This window comes from Vitis vinifera, chromosome 7 (assembly GCF_030704535.1).
Source record: "Vitis vinifera cultivar Pinot Noir 40024 chromosome 7, ASM3070453v1".
Lineage (NCBI taxonomy): Eukaryota > Viridiplantae > Streptophyta > Magnoliopsida > Vitales > Vitaceae > Vitis > Vitis vinifera.
The window spans coordinates 7,769,378-7,789,596 of NC_081811.1; the positions used below are offsets into that span (position 1 = coordinate 7,769,378).

Sequence of the window (20,219 nt, forward strand, 5' to 3'; positions counted from 1 at the left end):
TTTGGATTACACTAGTGCTTTGACAGTTAAAAAATAAATGTATTTTTTTTTAAATGATATAAATAGTGTTATAATTATGATTTGATATATTTTTGAATAATTTTATATGATAATGTAAAATAATAAATATTATAAAAACAATAAATTATTGGGAGAATGATGTAAATATGGTACATGATGAAATAAAAGAAAGAAAACAAAACCCAAAAATGGAAAGTAGAGTTTGACAATAAATAATTCCCCATTTCATGCATTGTAACACTGCCCTCCCCATTGTGTCCGAAAACCCAATTAAAGGTGACTTGCCAAGATAAATTGACAAGTACATTTGATTGATCCCACGTACATAACTATTATATCACATATTACCATTTTAACCTTTACATCAAACATGCATGTCATTAAAGATAGTAATATAGTTTTTACTAAATAAAAAATAAAAAACAAATAATGTAATTTTTAAAAACACTATTTATTAAAATAAAAATAATTTTAATGGTTTAAAATTTTAATTAAAGAAAAATGTACATTTTTTTTTACATATTTAATAAAAAAATTAGTTTTTTTTTAAAATGTAATATGATAGGAATTGTGAATTTATATTAAAAAATTTAATGTAAACACTTTTAAAATTTTATTTTTATCTAAAATGTTCTTAAAAATGGTCAATTACTATTTTTTTGTTGAATGAAATTAAAGGTAAGTTAATATTTTTAATATTATTTTTTTGTTTTGATTTTGAAGAAAACAAAAAAATTAGTTTCAACACGTGTGGATTGTGTTTTTTTATTTTTATTTTTTTAAATTTAGGTTTAATATTCTATAAAAAATTTTAAAATGTAAAATATAAAAAATGAAATCCATGATATAAAAATTTATAAATATTATAAATATAAAAATATTATGAATGCTAAACAAAATAAAATATTATATATATATTTGAAATTAATATTATTTAAAATATTAGTATTTGTTTATTAATTTATTAGATTATTAATTATTATAGGTGAATATATTTTTATATTAAAGACTAATTTATTTTAATGTATTAATTACACATGATGTTAAAATAAAAATTTAATAAATAAAATGGAATAAATAATGAATAAATGAATTGTATTTTTAAAAGATAAAGTTTTCTTTTTTAATTAAGTAGATCGTAAAAATTCGGAAAAAATGAGAATTATTTTATAAAATTAATTAAAATCTAAGTATTAAATAAAAGCAAAATTTAATTTATTTAATTATAATATATAACTCAATTTAATTTGATGAGAAGGTAAGAATGAGCTGGGAGTGGGGAGGGGAAAATGAAAAAAAAAATATAAAAAAATAAAAAATGTGGGAGAGCCCCAAAATTGGGTCGATCAAGTGAGAAAAGAAAAAAAAGGTCATTTTTGTCAAATTGTATTTTCACTAAAATGATCATTTTCGGATTTTATTTTCTTCTTAAAAAACTATTTAATTTTGTATTTTTAAATTTCGTAAAAAAAAGAAATTGTTTTGAATCTGATAAAGATATCAAACGGAGAAAGCGGAGGATTATAAAGACTGAGCGCCCCACCACACGAACTCTAATATAAACTTACCCAAGCCCTAATTCATAACTCTATTTTTCTCTCTCATTTTCGGGAACGCAAATCCGAACTCTTCTACACACTTCGTCGCTTCTCTCGTTTCAGGTAGCCCCTGTCTCATTCGCTCTTCTCATTTTTTCTCGTCTCCGTCTTTATCACTTGCTTTCCCCCACTCTTTTTGTTGCTGTTTTTATTTTCTGTAATAATTTTGAAATATGTCACATTATTCGTTCTCGTTTCAAGATTGCATACAGATTGGTTTGGAACCTAGGGTTTTAGTGTATGAAGCCCTAATCTGTGCACAGTGGTAATGGTATTGTGATTTTTATCTGCATATGGGTTTTGTATCATAAACCCTAGAGAGTTCTTAAATTGTTTTTGGATGTTCTGTCCCTTTTCTGGCAATAGTTTAGCTATAAGGTAATTGGGATAATTAATTTTTGTGCATTGGAAGTAATTTTCGTCAAATTGATCGTTGGATTGGAGATATTGGTCCCTTTTTTTGTGTGCAATGCTGATTTTTTTTTTTTTTTACCGATTGATACCTATCAAACAGAATTTTAATCGATTATTCTTTTTTTGGTGGAAATTTCTATGGGTGGACCAATAATTATAAGAGGTTGATCCATGATTTATGTTGAATGTTGGAAAACTATGTCTTTATTTTTGTTTCTGTAGGAAGTAAAATCTTAGTTGGTTTTTTTCCTAGAAGATCCTTGAAAAATGGAGAATTGGAACTGTCTTATGTGGTGGGTGGCTCAGTGTCAGTAAGGTTGATCACAAGATGGACTTGCCTTTAGTCTGGTCCCTGAGTGTTCTGACCATTTTTGGCCACTTTGGGTATGAACCATCTTACGGATCCCAGGAAGGGTTTCACTGATAGAAGAAACCAAATAATGGCTGTGATGGAGTGTGCTAACAAGAATCAATGACTTCATGGAGATATATGGTGGAATGAAAGGTGAATGTGAATCCTGTGGCATTTTCCATAAAACTCTAACATGGGAAGCGGGAAAGGATAAATTCTGCTTAATGATAAAATTTCATGAATAGCTTGATATGAATGGAGAGAGATGACATAGTGCTTGCCTGTACTCAGCATCTCCTAGTTTTAAGTTCTAATTGGTTTAAAAGATACCTGGGCCATTGCTTGCTGCTTTTTATTCATTCATTTATTGTTTGTTTAACTATTTTTGTTTTCTTTTACATATTTGTTTTTAGGTTGTTGGCAGTTATCTTTAAAGTATAATGTTTGTAATTTTTCAGCTTTACTATTAAATCCAACATCTTTTTGGAGAATGGGAGACAGTGAAACGGTGGTTGCACAAACATCTGGAGTCGTGGGGTACACATATTCTTCCACCGAATATGCTGGTACTGGCTCAAATGCTGTTCCTGATGCTGGTGCCTTTGCAGCTGTAGATACCAGAACTTTAGCTGGATCTGCTGCTCCTACAGATGCAGCATATTCTCTGACTGATGGTTCAAATTTAGGTGAGGGGAACACATATGGCACAGATCCAAATACTGTTATGCAAGAGGCCCCTGGTAGTATAACCTATGAGGCTAGTGCTGGTACAACTGAGACTAGCTCGAATCTTGCAGCTGCTGAGTTGTCTCAAGCTGCTGGTTATGACTCATCTGTAAATGGAAATGCTATTACTGAAGCCAGGAATTTCCCTTCTGTTGACAATGGAAATGCTTCTGATGTTGGTGGAGCTGCTGTTGAGCCACAGTTTGAGGAAGGTTCTGGTATGTCAGTATCTGGCATGCTTTTCACATGTTTATTTCATACTTGTTGACCTGGTTTCTTTTGTGTGATTGTTCTCCATTAAGTAAAACAAGATAATCTTCTACACCATGGGAGAACCACAAAACAAGGTTATTAACTATGGAAGAGAACTTGCTATACTTGAGTTTGGTGAGGTGGTTACAAGTGAAGTCTTGAAATTTTTCATTTAAAATATATGAATATCTCATTGGTATATAAACATAACTTGATGTGGTCCCCCAGTTCATTTTTGATATCAGAGATGAAGATTATAAAAATTAGAATTTCTGTGCCAGAACTGATGTAAACTGTGAAATGTCTGCCTCTTTCTCTATGGTGCACTTAATGTAATTGTGGTTTGAACTTCATTGGGAACTTCTGATCAGGTCATACTACTATTTATATTTGTCAATCTTGCACCTAGTTGGTTCAGTATCTGCTGTTCCACTTCACATTGGCCTCTTTCTAATATTTCTGAGGAAAGAATGCTTTGGAACATATTAATGCATGATGCTTAACTAAGTTGAGGCTTTAGTTAACTAAGTGTGAAGCCAAGACAATACAATAGCATTCATTTATCATACTTAGTTGCTACATGGATATGACATCTACTGAGGCCAGCCATTTAGGTATCGACTTAACACATCTCTCAAAACAGAAAAATGTTTTAGACATCATGAATTCTTCTTTTGTACTTCATCTTCTCAAACATATACCATCCTATATAAGAGGAATTGCTGTATTTGAATGCCAAAAACCAGCTATAATGCGGTTGATCAGGATGGTGGACTGTTTTCCCCATTCATTTTCATATTGATTTCAGAATTCAAGTCACCCAAATGTTTCCCTAATTAGTCTATTTATTTTCATGTTTGGACTTTATGGTATCACTTGTTTCAACCTTTTTTTCCTGCTTGGATTAGAAGCATTTAGGGGTGGCAATGGATCATGTTGGGTTCATGTTGTGTTGAGGTAAAAATAGTGCAAATTTATGCAACTCGAGGTCAATCTGCTTAATAATCGTGTTAGAATAATTTGATATAAACAACACCTGATGATTACATGTCTAATACAACACAACTTGTTTAACCAGTTTAATGGATGTGTTAAGTTGAGTTGTGTATGAATTGATATGAGTAACTCGATAATATGATTCTAACCTATTAAACCTGTTAACATGATTTCAACCTATCAAAACCCTTTAACATGGTTCCAACCCATTAAATCTGTTGACATGATTATAGCCAATTTAATCTATTTCAAAATGCTTTATAATTGCTTTAACTTAAGTTTAATTTTTTTTAATTTTAACTATTTAATTTTAATTATACTATGTTTATAATATATTAACAAAATTTAATTTAAAATTTAAAATTTAAGTGTGTTTTTTATTTTATTTAATGTTTTAATTGTAAGATATATTAATCTTTATAATGAAATATATAAAATTTTACTTCCTTATTTAATTTTTTTAACCATATGATATTTGTAATTAAAAAATTATTTTAAATTTTCCTAATTTTTAAAATGTAAAGCAAATAAATTTATATGATTTAAATGGGTTGTAAATGGGTCCATTTGATATGATCAAGTAAACAGGTTAAACAAGTCATAAATGGGTTGGGTCATTTTGACACGATTATGTAAATGGGTTAAACTAGTTGAATCGTCAAACACTATTATGACCCGTTTATCAAATGGGTTATACAAATTAACATGATCATGATTACGCTCTACCCAAATCCATAAAATTTGTGTCATTTTTGAGTTGTATTGTTGCATTGTATCGACATTGCCACCCCAAGTAGCGTTTTTTTGCGTGGGAAGCTACTTGGGGGAGGGTCCTTACTATTGATAGGCTTCAAAAGAGAGGATGACAAATTCCTAACCGGTGTTATCTATGTGGTAGTGATGAGGAAAATGTAAATCATCTTCTTATCCATTGTACAGTGGCTAGTGTGTTGTGGGGGATGGTTCTTAGTCTGGTTGGAGTCCAGTGGGTCTTTCCAGAAACTGTAAAGGAGGTGATTATCAGCTGGAAGGGTTCTTTTATGGGCAAAAAGAGGAAGAGAATCTGGAGATCCATACTGTTGTTTATTTTTTGGACGGTGTGGAAGGAAAGGAATAGATTAGCATTTTGGGGGGGGGGGGGGAGTTAGCTCTACAGAAAATTAAGTATTCTTTTGTCTGTAATATGTGGGGGTGGGCAAAATTGTATAATGGTGCAGAGTCCCGTTCCCTTATAGGTTTCCTGGAGTGGATAGCCTCCAGTTGAGGGTTGGTGGGTTTTTGTTGTTTTTTGTTCCTTTGTTGTGAGGCCTTGTTGCCTCGTATACTCCCTGTATGCTTTGCGGCGTTTGCCTGTGCTATTATATTTGTGTTTACTTATAAAAAAAAATGTATTTGCTTCCATGGGTACTTTTCATGTCTTGTGATGCAATTGTGCAATTCTTACTATTTACTAGTCAAGTTCTTTTTGAGTTATATATAAGTGAGGAAAGCAATGTATTATGAGCCCTAAAAAGGGGCGCACAAAGCACACAAGGCGTATACAAGGGTGTTACAAGGCAAAGAACACAGAAGAGAGAAAACGAAAAGAACTCCCTCCTTTACTTGCAGTCTAACCAATTGACAAAGTCTACTATAAACATAGATGCATCCTTTAAACCCCTGTTGACCCATTCCAAAAAAATACACATAAAAAGGATTTAGCTCTTGAATTAATAACTCTACGTTTTCAAAAGTTCTCATATTTCTCTCTTTCCAAATAGTTTAAAACAAACACAGAGTTAAAATAGTAAAGAGAGGAACATTGCTTTGGTACCTTTTTGTTGCAGTTGTACAAATCCTTAATGTTGAGTCACTTTTCTTTGTATTGTCTCTTGCTGTACCATTTCAAGGTATATTGGGGAAGGTTTCTCCATCTCTGTTTTGAGCATCTACCAAACAGCCTTAGATGCCACCATAGAAACTGAAACTTCTTAGCAGAAAAGAAGCCGGCACCCTTGGGATGAAAAGGTGTAGAATGATGTGATCAAGAAGCTGTTGTTACTTGCAAATCATCCTTCCCTGCTTATCAAATCATCCTTTCCTCACTGCTGTGACTTGGATGCAGTGAAGAAAACTACCTGTTAATGAAACTTCTTTGGAAGCGAGAAGATCAATGATTGTTAGCACTTGGCATTCCAAATATTATTTTTTGGAGGGACTTCCATTCTAGAAAAAATATGAAAGTAACACATGATTCTTTTTTAGAGTTTATAACTTACTCAGATATACTAGTCACTTCTGTGTACCATTTCTAATAAAATATTGCTTATGTGTACCCTTAGATAAGATATTGTACTTATTTATGATTTTACAGCATTTTGGTGAATTTTTGAAATTTGGTTATATATGTGAATAATATTGTAATACAGTTTACCCTTTCTCCCAGTTTTCCAATTGTTTAATGCTCTGATTTATGAAATTTTCTTTCCTTTGTTACTTTTAGTGCCAGCAATGTCTGCTGAAGAAGATCGATTGTGGAGTATAGTGAGAGCTAATTCTTTAGATTTTAATGCATGGACTGCCCTAATTGAAGAGACAGAGAAGATTGCAGAGGTATATCATTACGATTTCTTTAATATAGATTGGTTTTCTCATTGTATTGTCTGTTGGAACCTTTTATGCTTGTTATTTATGATACAAGAGGTGCTTATGACCGGTGGGTATATGCTTTTGTGAAATTAATGCATGTTCCCGAGTTTTTCCAATGTGGTTGAGTATATGCTTTGGTGCAATTAATGCATGTGCCTGAGTTTTTCCAATGTGGACATCTATTGTATCTATATTATAACTTGGAATTTTATATGCACTTGTTTATGCCTGTGAATATGCCTTTTATCTGCATATTTTGCAGTTAGGGCCAACCTTCTAGAAATGGAAGGTTAAATGGTAGTTTTAGAACTGATGTTGGGTCATCTATCTCCAACATTCAAAAAAAGGACTGTTGCTTATTTCTGCATGCAGGGCTATTTTGTCATGGAATGAACTTCAGCTTATCAAATGATAGAGGACAATTTTTAAAGTGGAGAAAAAAAATACTTCATACAACCAAATAACTGTGATTAAAACAGAATGAAAAGGGGGCCTATAAAAAACAGAAAGAAAGGGAGTAATTGAATACAGGAATAAGGAAAAAAAAAATCGCAGATAAGAAACGAAGCCCTTGTTTTGGCGAATGTTTCCTGCATAGAAATGAAGTCAATATTCTCTAACAACCATTGCTAAAATTTTGACTGAGTTTCTTAATTAGAAATAAATAGTAATGTTGTTTATTTGCATTTTATATAAAACACAGTAGGGCTGGATATCCAAGGCAGGCTGAAAAGTCACTGTTTAGCTTGGGTTATTTTCTAAAAAAATGAAAACTAACTTTCTAAATGCTCAATGAGAGCAAAGTTGAATTTCAAACCCCATCATGATTCATGTATATTTTTTATGTTTGCTTTGTTTAAATAATGTTTGATAGATACATGCATCGGCAGTTTCTCTGCAGTTTTGTTTTATTTTCCCTGTGCACTAACATCATGGTTGTTAAAAGTTTACAATGCATGGCATAATACAATGATAACATACATTTGTATGGAAATCGATATGTGTTACTAGTTTGCATCCTAAGTACATCATACAGTATGTGATGGAACAATACAAACACACTATTTTTCAAAGTTTCTCAAAAAAATCAAACTTGAATTTTTTTTCTCCTTTTAAAAAAATTATTATATTAGTTGTTTTAAAAGAAAATTAAATTTTGATCATAAAAGGGAAAGAAATGTAAAACAATCATATAAGCTATATGCTTATTTTATTGTGCAAGGCATACATGAAATGTTGAAAGTGCAAGAATAATATTTATTCTTGCAATGAATATTATGAAATCGTCATTTTAATGATTTAAATATTGACATTGAAAATGATTATAATTAGTGAATAAATTTTTTTACTTAATATATTAGGTTTATATATAAATATATATAAACACAAACATGAAAAGCTGAAACTTTTTAGTGTCACATGAAGGCATACATATCAACACCACATATAAGAATGCATGTGTAGTTAGAATTGGAACTAAAAATTATAGCCAAAATTCAAGAAGTTTATTTTTGTGGATTTTGTGATAAACTTGTGTAGTAAACTCATATTTTCTTAAATTGAACTTTTCAAAACTTTATTGTTCAATGTCTTCATATGGTAAGAAATAGTTTAGTTTAACTCTTTAAATCCTAGAAGCTTTCACAAAATTGGTTATATATTATTTTATACTTCATGCTTCCAATTATGTGAACTTCATATATGTTTTCATATTTCTCCTATTTTTTATTTTATTATGTAGAAACCCTTGTGAGACATGGCACAATATGGAAAAATAAAAAAAGATAACGAGTTAACAACAATGACTAACCTACCCATATATACTTCAACTGCAGGACAACATATTGAAAATCCGAAGGGTTTATGATGCCTTTTTAGCAGAATTTCCTTTGTGTTATGGTTATTGGAAGAAGTATGCGGATCATGAGGCACGTCTTGGGTCTATTGAAAAAGTTGTTGAGGTCTATGAACGGGCAGTTCAAGGTGTGACTTATTCTGTGGATATTTGGTTGCACTATTGCATATTTGCCATAAGCACATATGGAGATCCAGATACAATCAGAAGGTAATAGCTTTTCTTTTGTCCATTATCATTGTAGTTATACATAGGAGATCATGATTGCTTGAGCTTCTCGTTGTCACGAGAATCTGGTAATCTTTAATTGCTTTCTAACCTGATTTCAGTATGCGTGCAACAGCGATTGCTCACATGTATGGCGGAAAGGTTTGATGGGAATGTACTTCAGAAATGCAATTTCTGATGTGCAAACCCTTGATATTGAGGCTACCATACAGGGTAGCTTTTTGAAATTTCTTTTAGGATCTAATTCTATTTTATGCCCTCATCGTGTCCGTTTTCATTCTTCTTCGAAGGCCTGTGTCATAGTCATGTAGTTCTCCATGAATTATTGCTGTCTTTAACTTTGACACTCTGAGGTGCATCAATATACAAATTGCTGCTGGGAAGATCTCGTCCAGTTAAGGGCTAAGATGGCCTCTATCTCCTCCATTTCACGGACATAGTATGGTTTTTTCCAGGAAGGTAAATGCAGCGTATTTGAGCCTAAGTTTGGAAGTGTCATATGCTGTTAGAGTGTATTGTTCCTTCTCCTTCAACATTAGTTCCGCTGTCTCGCATTCATGGATGTTCTTGCAACGGCTAAAGTGATGTTATGATGTGTGTCATAATGATCTCTCCTTTTTATGGTGTTTCAGGCTGTTTGAACGGGGACTAGCTTATGTAGGAACAGATTACCTGTCATACCCCCTTTGGGATAAATTCATAGAATATGAGTATTCACAGCAGGAGTGGTCGCGTCTTGCAATGATCTACACGAGGATATTGGAGAATCCAAATCAGCAACTGGATCGCTATTTGAACAGGTGGATCTCTTGTTTTAATAACTATATATTTGCTTATTTACCCTTGCATTAGTTTACTGTTGCTTGAAGAAGAGGGTGGATTGAGGTGGAAAGTGTTTTTAGATGGTGCGAGAAGTCTTGGTTTGGTTTGGTAACAATCGACAAATTTCCATCTAAATATCATATGTCAGTGATCGGTGAAGTGAAAAATGGTGAAGTTGGTAAAAATATCGGCAAAATATTGGTTGTGTGAGATCATCCAATGGCTATGAAGATTTTCAATGATATGTCGCCTATTTATTGCTGATTTTTTGATGAATTTTAGGCGCAAATAATTATATGGTCAGATATTTTTTAAAGAGACTTTTAAAATGAACTTTCAAATAAAATATTTTATATGAAATCTTATTTAAAAATTTTAAATGATTTAATTTTTTTATTCAAAATATATAAGAATGTCTTAGTTGAACTTTTTAAAGTTATCATGTGATTGGACTTTTTATTTAAAATTTTAGAGGAATTCCACTTAATGTTATTCTACTTAGTTGGCTTTCAATTTTTAATTCGAAGGGGGGGTGGATAACTTTTGAGAGAGTTTGATTTTGGTTTTCGAGAGATTTTGTATATGCTTTTATTAGTATTTCTCCTTGTACAGTGTAAGGTATACTCTTACTTTGATAAGGTTTTGTACCTTGTGGGAAGGATCTCTCATCCTTCTCTTCAACTTTATTATTATCAATATATATTTTGTTTCTGATAAAATATATATATAAGGATGTCTCAATAAATTAATAATCTCATTTGTAAATTTTTTTCAAATAATGAAATTCAACAAAATATTTTTTTTATCTCCATATTAATATTTATTATTTTATCATTGCATATTATATTCTTAACCAATGTCATTAATTTTGTCATGCATATATTATTTTGTTAAAAAACTAGTTTAAAGTTTTTTTACCTCCACATTAGTATTAAGCATATGCTTTCAAAATTCACATTCCTTATCAACGTGCATTATATTATTTCCCCAAATCACAAATTTTATCAAATTTTATCATACATATATATTGTTTTCTTAAAAAAACAGCTTCAATACGTGTATTATTGCTTGTTTGATCATTTATTAGTTTTTCCAATATTTTTATGAGTTTTGGTTAATTCCGTCCCATTGAATTTTTTTTCTAGAATTTTTGTTTGATATTGCTGATACTTCCAATATTTCTATAAAATCGAACCACTTATATTTTCCAAATTTTAGATGTTTTCATCCTTGGTTAGGAATGTTGTGGCATGTAAAATCATAAATATACATTTCTTCGTATTACTAACAGTATACCTTGTTTTAAACATATTAATTGCAATGGTTCTGGCTAATTATGATTACCACCAATTTTGGGATTATTGAGTACAACAGGGAGTTTGTCCTGTCGTGTGCTTAAGCTTAAAGCTTAAGGGTGCATTAATACTTAATGTTGTGATACTAATGGTACTATTGAGACCATGTTGCATGCTTTCTTATAGGAAGTGTTTCTTTTGTGAAGCTCTGTTGGTCAAGGGCTTTCATGCATCCTCATATATCCTCTTGGCCATGACTACAATAAATGGAAAAAATAGAGCCCACTTGGGATATTCTTTGCTGGAGTTGTTGTAAAGGTAGTGGGTGGTTTAATTGACTTGATTAAAATTTGACTAATTAGCTTATAAGAAATTTAAATTTTAGCAAGTTTCTACTATAGTGGTATTGTATCAACTAGCAAGTTTCTACTCTATAGTGTGGGCTGCTACTATACTTTATTGTGTCTCATGAAGTAAAATAAATAATATATTATGTCTGATGGAGAGAATTTATGTTTTCCCCAGGTTTGTTCTTTCTCTTGATAACTTCATGTCTTTGACAGTTATTCTTTTGTTTTATGTGACTTTCAGTTTTATTTTTGAAATATTTGCTGTTATTTGGACAGTAAAATTTTGCAAGTGTATCTAGTGAATGTATTATTCCTGGGGAAGCATTTCTTTGACCTTTATTTATTCAACTGGGTCCAATGGTGTTACAGCTTCAAGGAGTTAGCTGGAAGTCGCCCCTTATCAGAATTAACTACTGCTGAGGAAGCAGCTGCTACTGCAGGTGCATTTTCAGATGCTAATGGCCAAGGGATTGAGGGGGAGGCTCGTCCTGATGAAGTGGAACAATCTTCTAAACCTGTAAGTGCAGGCTTAACAGATGCAGAGGAGTTGGAGAAGTATATCGCCATTAGAGAAGAGATGTATAAGAAAGCTAAAGACTTCGATTCTAAGATCATTGGCTTTGAAACAGCTATCAGGAGGCCCTACTTTCATGTGCGGCCCCTTAATGTTGCAGAGCTTGAAAATTGGCATAACTATCTGGATTTTATTGAAAGAGGAGATGACTTTAACAAGGTATTTGAGTTTGTTTGTTGTTCATCCATGAAAATCTCAATGGTTTGTAGTTTTAGTTGTCTTTCTTGTTATATATTGACTTACAGTTAAGTAATATCTGCTGCATCATATGCTTTATTGGCTAAACCGTTCGATGAAGCAACTTTTAAAACGGGAAATTGAACTGAGACTAGAGCATGGGCCTTCCATATGATTTCTATAAGGCTAAGTACTTCAAACCCTCATTTGTCAGTCGACGTTCTGGGTTCTTGATGTGTTGTATAGTAAATTTTATTCTTTTTGAAGTTCCAATGTTATGCATGCAGGTGTCTTCTTATCTTCCTAACCATCTGTCTGTCAGGCAAGGAGGGTCCCTCCTTTCGTATTGAGGGGCCTCCCTGTTCCTTCAACGGAGTACTTCTTATGCATTTGTCCTTTGTGTTTGTATTAATCCTTTGATTCATGTAACAGTGAATCATGATGTACCATTTAATCCATGGTGTTATTCATATGAATCAGGTTGTTAAATTATATGAAAGATGCCTAATTGCATGTGCAAATTATCCCGAGTACTGGATACGATATGTTTTATGCATGGAGGCCAGTGGAAGCATGGATCTTGCAAACAATGCCCTTGCTCGTGCTACTCAAGTTTTTGTCAAGGTATGGAATTCTATTTTTACTATGCAATCTTGATACTTAAAACTGGAAATCACCGCTCATGATCTGGTTCTAATAATGTTGAGTTTAAATTATTTTCTTCATGTAGCTGCACCACTTCTGAATTAGATCTTGTAGCACAGCAATATATAGCACCCTTGCTTCACTTCATACTGGTGTTGTATTGGCAATAGTTATCAGTAATCTGAAGCTTTCACTTTGCATTTGGATTGAAGGCTTTGTCAAGTTGGGTGGAGTGTTCAAAAAGCTTGTTAAAATATGTGCAGAATGCAGGATTTATACATTTTTAAATACCATTCATTATTCTGTTGGGTTTAACCCCATGTGTTACCTAAGTTAATTTGAGAGGGATGGCATGTTTGTCCATGCTTTAGGGAGCTCCTCTTTGCCCTTAATTATAGTTTCCATCATAGTTGTAAAGGGCTCACTCAAGGCTCACTCCCTAATTATGGTGCCTTCCTCGTAGAGGCGAGTGCCTTGTTGGAGAGGCTCATCTTGTCTATTTTATTTTTTCTTTTTTAACACTTTTATTCTTAAAATTTCTAATTGTATTTTGAAATTTATATAATTTCCTTTTTTTGGTTGAATTGAATTTTGGATCATATTTTATAAAATTGATATGAATCCTAAGTTTCACTTTGTTCAGGTGCACGTCTTGTGTTGCACCTAAGCCTAAGCCTTAGGAGACTTTTTTGTCTTAGGTGTGCCTTGTGCCTTTTAAAAGGTTCTCTACTTTCAGATGGAAGCTTCTCTATGTCCTTAGTGATAGTTTATCTATTTTCAGATGGAACAAAAGGTGATTAGAGTAGGAAGTGTCTACATTACTCCAATATCTAGAATAACAAGGTTGCTGAACAAAAATGGTGGATAGCATAATTGAATGAGTTTCAACCTTCTCCAAATATTTAAACCAAATGGATATAATATCAATGGACTAGAAGTGGTCTGATGTGTCTAAATTCTGTCAGGTGACTTGGGCAAGAGTGCCTCCCAAGGTAGCTTTCTTTGCTTGGGAGGCTTCTTGGGGTAAAATTTTAACACAGGAGCAACTTCAAAGGAGGGGTTTCTCTTTGGCAAACAGGTGCTTCCTCTGTCTATCTGAAGAAGAAACAGTGGATCATCTTCTACTGCATTGTGTCAAGACGCGGGTCCTATGGAACCTCCTTTTCTCTCTTTTTGGAATATCTTGGACTCTTTCATGTACAGTTAAGACAACCCTTCTTGGGTGGAATGGAGGGTTTGTGGAGAAAAGACGCAAGAAGGCTTGGCAAATGGCCCCTTTATGTATTTTTTGGTCAGTTTGGAAGGAGAGAAATAGGTTAGCGTTTGGGGATGAGAACCTTTCGCTTCAAAGGTTGAAATATTCTTTTGTATGTAATCTTTGGTTTTGGGTCAGGGGTTCCCTAGCAGAGAGTCATTCTTCACTTGTAAGTTTTGTAGACTGGATAGGCTCCTAGTTAGGGAAGGTAGTGTGTATACTACCTGTATACCTAGAGGGCACCGGTTTTTGGTGTTTCCTCTTTTCGTTTAATATACTTCTTTTACTTATCAAAAAAAAAAAAAATTCTGTCAGGTGACTCCCTGCCTGGTAATTGGCACTCTTGTGAGTCCATGGTGATCAATGTAAAAAATCTGTTCTTAGTGAAGGCCAATCAAAGAATGCTACCTTGGTTGGGGCAAGAGTATTCCAAATTGTCCTATCCTGTGCTAAACTCTTGAAGTAAGAGTGCGGAGAAAGCCAATCTAATCTTTTGTGGTGTCATCCTTTTATGTGTAGCAAGTCTCTCCTGAGAGAACAGGTCCTCTGTGGAAGTTGTTCCTCAGTCCTGCATATTACACCTATAGTAGGAGTCCAAACTGGTACCACTTTCAACAAAGTGAAAATGTTTACTAACAGAAGCTTCTTTGTTGATGGAAAACATAGTTGGAATTGCAATTCTTTTTTAATATCAAATAATCTTTTTGATCAAGAAAGTAAATGAAGTATATCTCATTCACATTTTCTGGTTAGGCAATGGGTAGCCATCAATTCAATGTTATAAGTATGATTTATTTGTCCTATTAACATGTAAGTTTACTTGACATCATATGGTCAATCAAAGTTCAAATTTTCTTAACAGTATACTGAGTTTTTGTTATGACCTCCATGCTGCTCTATCTGTGAACTGGTTTCCTTTTTGGTTCTTTTTTCTATGATTTCCTAACGTATGAATTATCATCATTGTGCTTAACAGCGACAGCCAGAGATACATCTTTTTGCTGCTCGATTCAGAGAGCAGAAGGGGGATATTCCAGGATCTCGGGCTGCGTATCAACTTGTGCATACTGAAATTTCACCTGGTCTACTAGAAGCAATTATTAAGCATGCAAACATGGAACATCGGCTAGTAAGATTGCCTTGGCTATCTGTTGAATATCAGACATCATGATTGTGATATCAAATGTTTTAATTTGTTATTTCTCTGTTTTTTAGGGAAATTTGGAAGATGCCTTTTCTTTGTATGAGCAGGCTATCGCCATTGAAAAGGGGAAAGAACATTCACAAACATTACCAATGCTGTTTGCACAGTATTCCCGTTTTCTATACCTGGTATGTCACCTTCTATATTTGTATTTCTGATGCTTTTGTTGTTGATGGCAGTTACATCATTTCTCCTTGCACTTTCTCCACCTCCCCAACCAACCTCCCATCCCACCCCTGGAGTTCACTTTCTTTCTTCCCCTCTCCCTCTCTAGTATACCATCTATCTCCAATTATCCAGCACATTTGATTTATTGTTGGAGTTAGGATGTCTCCATTTTCTTTAATAGCTGCATTTTCCTTAAATCCCATGACAAACACAATGAAATGCTATTTAATTGGGTCCATGGTGCTATGTAAGAAAGTGGCTTTCATTCTCATGCATGGCTTATTTTGTTCCAAGGCTTGGCTCAGTCTGGCAAAAACATCCAATTGCTAGCCTGACTTGCAAGTAATATTCATAACATCTATTGTGCTTGAATTTGTTAAAAATACTCATTTCCAATGGTATCTGTTCCAGTTGGGAATCTCATTGAATGGGAGGTTTCTTTGGCATGATATTTAACATTTATAATCTAAGGAGATTTATAGAAAAACCTAAACGAAGTGTTTTTATTGAGCATGAAGAAACATACCACGGTATTCAAGCAAGGATTGTATCACTGCAATTTTCATATTTATATTGTAGGCCCCTGTTGGTCACAGAAATGTTATTTAGAATGTACCATTGATGGAATGATGTGTTCTGATCGCTTTTAGCTTCATTTGCAGGTTACTGGCAACACTGAAAAGGCTAGGGAAATTTTAGTTGAAGCTCTTGAGCATGTTCAACTGTCAAAACCACTTCTTGAGGTATTTATCTTGTATTTTAGTGTTCTCTGTTGGATATCACTTAAATGAAGAGCTTTCTTAGTCAATGTGTTACACTGTTTCTACTATGCATGCAGGCCTTAATCCATCTAGAATCAATTCAATCACTTCCAAAGCGAATTGATCATTTAGATTCATTGGTTGATAAGTTCATTCATACCAACCCTGAAAGCCCCAATGCTGCAAGTGCTGCTGAAAGAGAAGAGCTATCTAGCATCTTTTTGGAAGTGAGTTTTATTATTGGTGTTGAAGTTCATTATTTCTAAAACATTTCTTATAAACTGGAATCAACTTGTGGTGGTCTCTGCCAAATTCTAACTTACAATTAGATATCAGTTATGAAATTGCTCGTCACTTATGAAATTGTTTGAAATTCTGGTTATTTGAATTAAATTGAATTACGTGTGTTAAGACATTGTTATTTTATTTGAATAAAAATTTCATGGTACTCTTACCTGCCTACAAGTTTTTTCTCCCACACATTGGTTTTTTTTCTTCTTTCTTTCTTTCTTTCTTTTTTTTTTTTTTAAAAATGCTGTTGGGGTCCTCAATTGTCATTGATTCAGAACTCTTCCTATGGAAATAGAGTACAGAAATCTAAAGACAATAAACGTTTATCTAACCTTTTTCTGATTTAGAAAAACAACATTTAGAGTGCTTTTCTGCTTGTAAAATTGTTTTATTTCTTTAATGCTATTGGAGTCTTCCAGTGTCAGAATTTGTGCTCATGATGGAAACAAAATCTTGAAATTTTAAATTTTCCTTTAAATATTTGTCTTAAAAGGCTTAATTCTCGAAAGTTGACAGAATGAAAATCATTCAAAATAGGAACAGAACTATATATTGTTTAGAATGGCTGAATGGTTTATTTTATAGCTTTTTTAGTAAATGATATTTATGTGAAGTTGAATGTTCTTACAAAACCCTTTTTTCCCCATCTCCTGGTTGCAGTTTCTGGATCTCTTTGGAGATGCACAGTCTATCAAGAAGGCTGATGATCGGCATGCCAAGCTTTTCTTACACCATCGAAGTACATCAGAGTTGAAAAAGCGTCATGCGGAGGATTTTCTAGCTTCAGACAAAGCAAAACTAGCCAAATCTTACTCTGGTGTTCCCTCACCTGCTCAGTCATTGATGGGTGCATATCCAAGTGCTCAAAACCAATGGGCTTCAGGTTATGGTTTACAGCCCCAAGCTTGGCCACAAGCTACGCAAGCACAGGGTCAACAGTGGAACCCAGGTTACACCCAGCAGGTAGATTTCCTCGTGGATGCTATCTCATAAATTTTCTTTAATTTGATTTGGCATGCCTTGAAATTGCATTCTCTGGCCTTGGAAAGAGTATTCTTTTCACCATTAGTACTGGCTACTGGTTCTCGATTAGTTTTGGTTGCTCTTCTTTACTAGCAGGGTGGGTTGGGAGGCTACAAACTTAATGGTCTGGCTAGAGTGTTTTGAATGGAAACAAAGTTAACCATGCATCTCTTAACTGCGCCGTCTGCCCCCAAAGTATGAAGAGAGTTAACCTTGGATTTAAATTGAATGAAGTGTAGAAAATTTGCAAAGCAGTTCTTGTTTGAGCAAGATTGCAGAACTGTTGTATTTCTAATTTTTTTCAGTGCTATTTTTTTATTGCAAAGCTAGACCAAAGTTTTGTTATCGTTTCAATTTGCTATTGAAAATGGTCATTGTGGAAACTAGCTATATCCTGAATCTAGCTATTATTTTGATTGGTCTGTTTAAAACTGACAATAATGATCATTTTTGTTTTATATGGATATGTAGGCTGCATACAATGCATATAGTGGTTACGGAAGCAGCTATACCCACCCACAAATACCAACATCAGTGCCACAGACTGCTGCTTATGGTGCTTATCCTCCAACATATCCTGTTCAGGTACCAGTGGCATTTATTGCATTTATTTCCTGTGGTTTCAATCCTCATCCTGATTGACTTCAGTTGCAAAAAATAAATTATGGTGATTTTAATTATGCTATGCAATTTGTTGCAAACATTGTTGATTCTTAGTCTCTACTACTAGTAGGTAAAGCTCATATTGGAGGTGACATTGTAAATTTTTTTCCTTATCTCTCTTCAAGGTGAGTTAAGACCACCCATGTCTCTATATTTCTCCTTTCTACCAAGATTTTCTGCAAGAAAATAATGTTCAAAGGAGTGTTTTAGAGACTGGATAAACTGGAAGACTGGTGACTCAGCCGGTTTGGTCCTTTGATTGAGCTGTTTTAGGACAGGGAACCAGATGAATTGGTGCTCTTGCTCAAAGTGACCATTCATGTAGCGACTTAGGAGTGAGACCATTGGTTGGATCCTCTTCCAATCAGCCATCTAACATACCAAAAATGTTTTGAAATTCAACCTGTAGGCATCTGGAGTCTGAAATGCACATTGTATTAACTATTGTAATACTTCCCAGCCACTTATATTTCTTTGCTTATCATTACCATATAATTTTTAAATATTTTAATTTCATAACATATAAGATAGTAACAAATAATACTAGATGACCAGACAGATAAACTTGGGGGTTGGTCCAGTGAGGCTGTGGCCTGCCATCCTGCATGGGTGATGTCAGGTCTAGGTTCAATAACTATGTTCAGACTGTTTTTCTTAAGCTGGCATAGAAGGAAATTGGGGTTAATTGTTTCCTTAGACAACGAATGTAATCCTCTAGGCTTATGGTTAGAGACGCTTTTGGTGTGTATCTGTCAACATGCTTTAAATGCCTGCTGACTACTTGCCTTTGCTTTCTAGGTGGGTATGTTCCATGGGTAACCATGGAAATGGAATTTTTGCATTTCTCTTCTCGTATTATCTGGAGGTGTACCTTACCTTCTGTGGTATTTTTTATGAGAATTTTTCATGTTAGTAGAATCCATAAATGATGTCATTCAATTCTAAGTGATTGATTGCCTCTCTTTTTGGTGTCTTGCTTTATATATTTATATATTTATTTTTTGTGATGAGTCAATGGCGTAATGAAATTACTGAAGAATTAAAATGTGAAAACAAAAAGAACAATAGGAAGAAAGTGACAATTGTAGGAACTACTATGTTGCTGCCTACATTTTATTCTCTAAATCGCAACATTTTGGCTTTAATTTTTGCAGGCTGCGCCCCAGCAAGGTTATGCACAACCAGCTGCAGCAGCAGCAGCAGCATTGGCCCCAGCTCAGCAACCAGCTTCAGCATCTCAGGCCTATTATGGGAGTTACTATTGAGCTGGCAAAGATTATTTCCAGCCAGTTTTGCCACATGTACTCTATTTCTCCTTTGTTCATCTCCATACGAACTTGAGCTTTAACTTGGTGTTTCTCAGACATTGTTTTGGCGTAGTTGAGGCACTCACAAGAGAATTATTGAGTAGTAATATGTTCTAATTGCGATCTGTCTGGAATGAGGCATTTGCGATGGAATTGTATTTTAGCTATTTGGGAGTCGTGCTTTGAATTTCCATGTATGTGCATTTATTAGGATGCTCATTTTAGTTACTTGGAAGATTTATCTGGTTGAATTTTTGAGAGGGAGGGAGAGTTGGATAGAGAATAGCCAGCCTCAGGCCATCAGCCATTGTCTCTCCGCATTTCATTTGAAATGATGCAAAAACAGAGGTGCCTGAAGACTCAACTTGCACTGCGTGGCTGGTGATGTTGGTAGTTTTTGCAACCCAGAGAGAGAGAGAGAGACACAGAGCATTATAGATGGGTTGGTGGCAGAGGCGGGGCAAATGCCACGCCATCTTTTAGACTTCAGTGCCAGTAATGACAATCATCAAAAGACTGGGTGTAGTTTTTTCCATCACCCTCCCCTCCCCTCCGTACCATTAGACTGCCTGGAAAAATGTAGAATAGTTTTTTCCCTTTTCTTTCTCCAAATA

The 20,219-nt window shown here is 33.9% G+C and overlaps 1 protein-coding gene across 1 annotated transcript; it reads left to right on the forward strand.

Annotated features, from left to right (window-relative positions):
* The first annotated feature begins 1,538 nt into the window (after positions 1 to 1,538).
* On the forward strand, positions 1,539 to 19,772 carry LOC100244562 (pre-mRNA-processing factor 39-1). Its single transcript, XM_002272649.5, has 14 exons — positions 1,539 to 1,682; positions 2,844 to 3,329; positions 6,842 to 6,951; positions 8,823 to 9,052; positions 9,703 to 9,870; positions 11,907 to 12,270; positions 12,769 to 12,912; positions 15,165 to 15,317; positions 15,404 to 15,520; positions 16,223 to 16,303; positions 16,399 to 16,548; positions 17,273 to 17,575; positions 18,107 to 18,220; positions 19,453 to 19,772. The coding sequence occupies exons 2-14, from the start codon at positions 2,876 to 2,878 to the stop codon at positions 19,561 to 19,563; spliced, it is 2,499 nt and encodes an 832-aa protein (XP_002272685.1). The 5' UTR covers positions 1,539 to 1,682; positions 2,844 to 2,875; the 3' UTR covers positions 19,564 to 19,772.
* Positions 19,773 to 20,219: the final 447 nt, after the last annotated feature.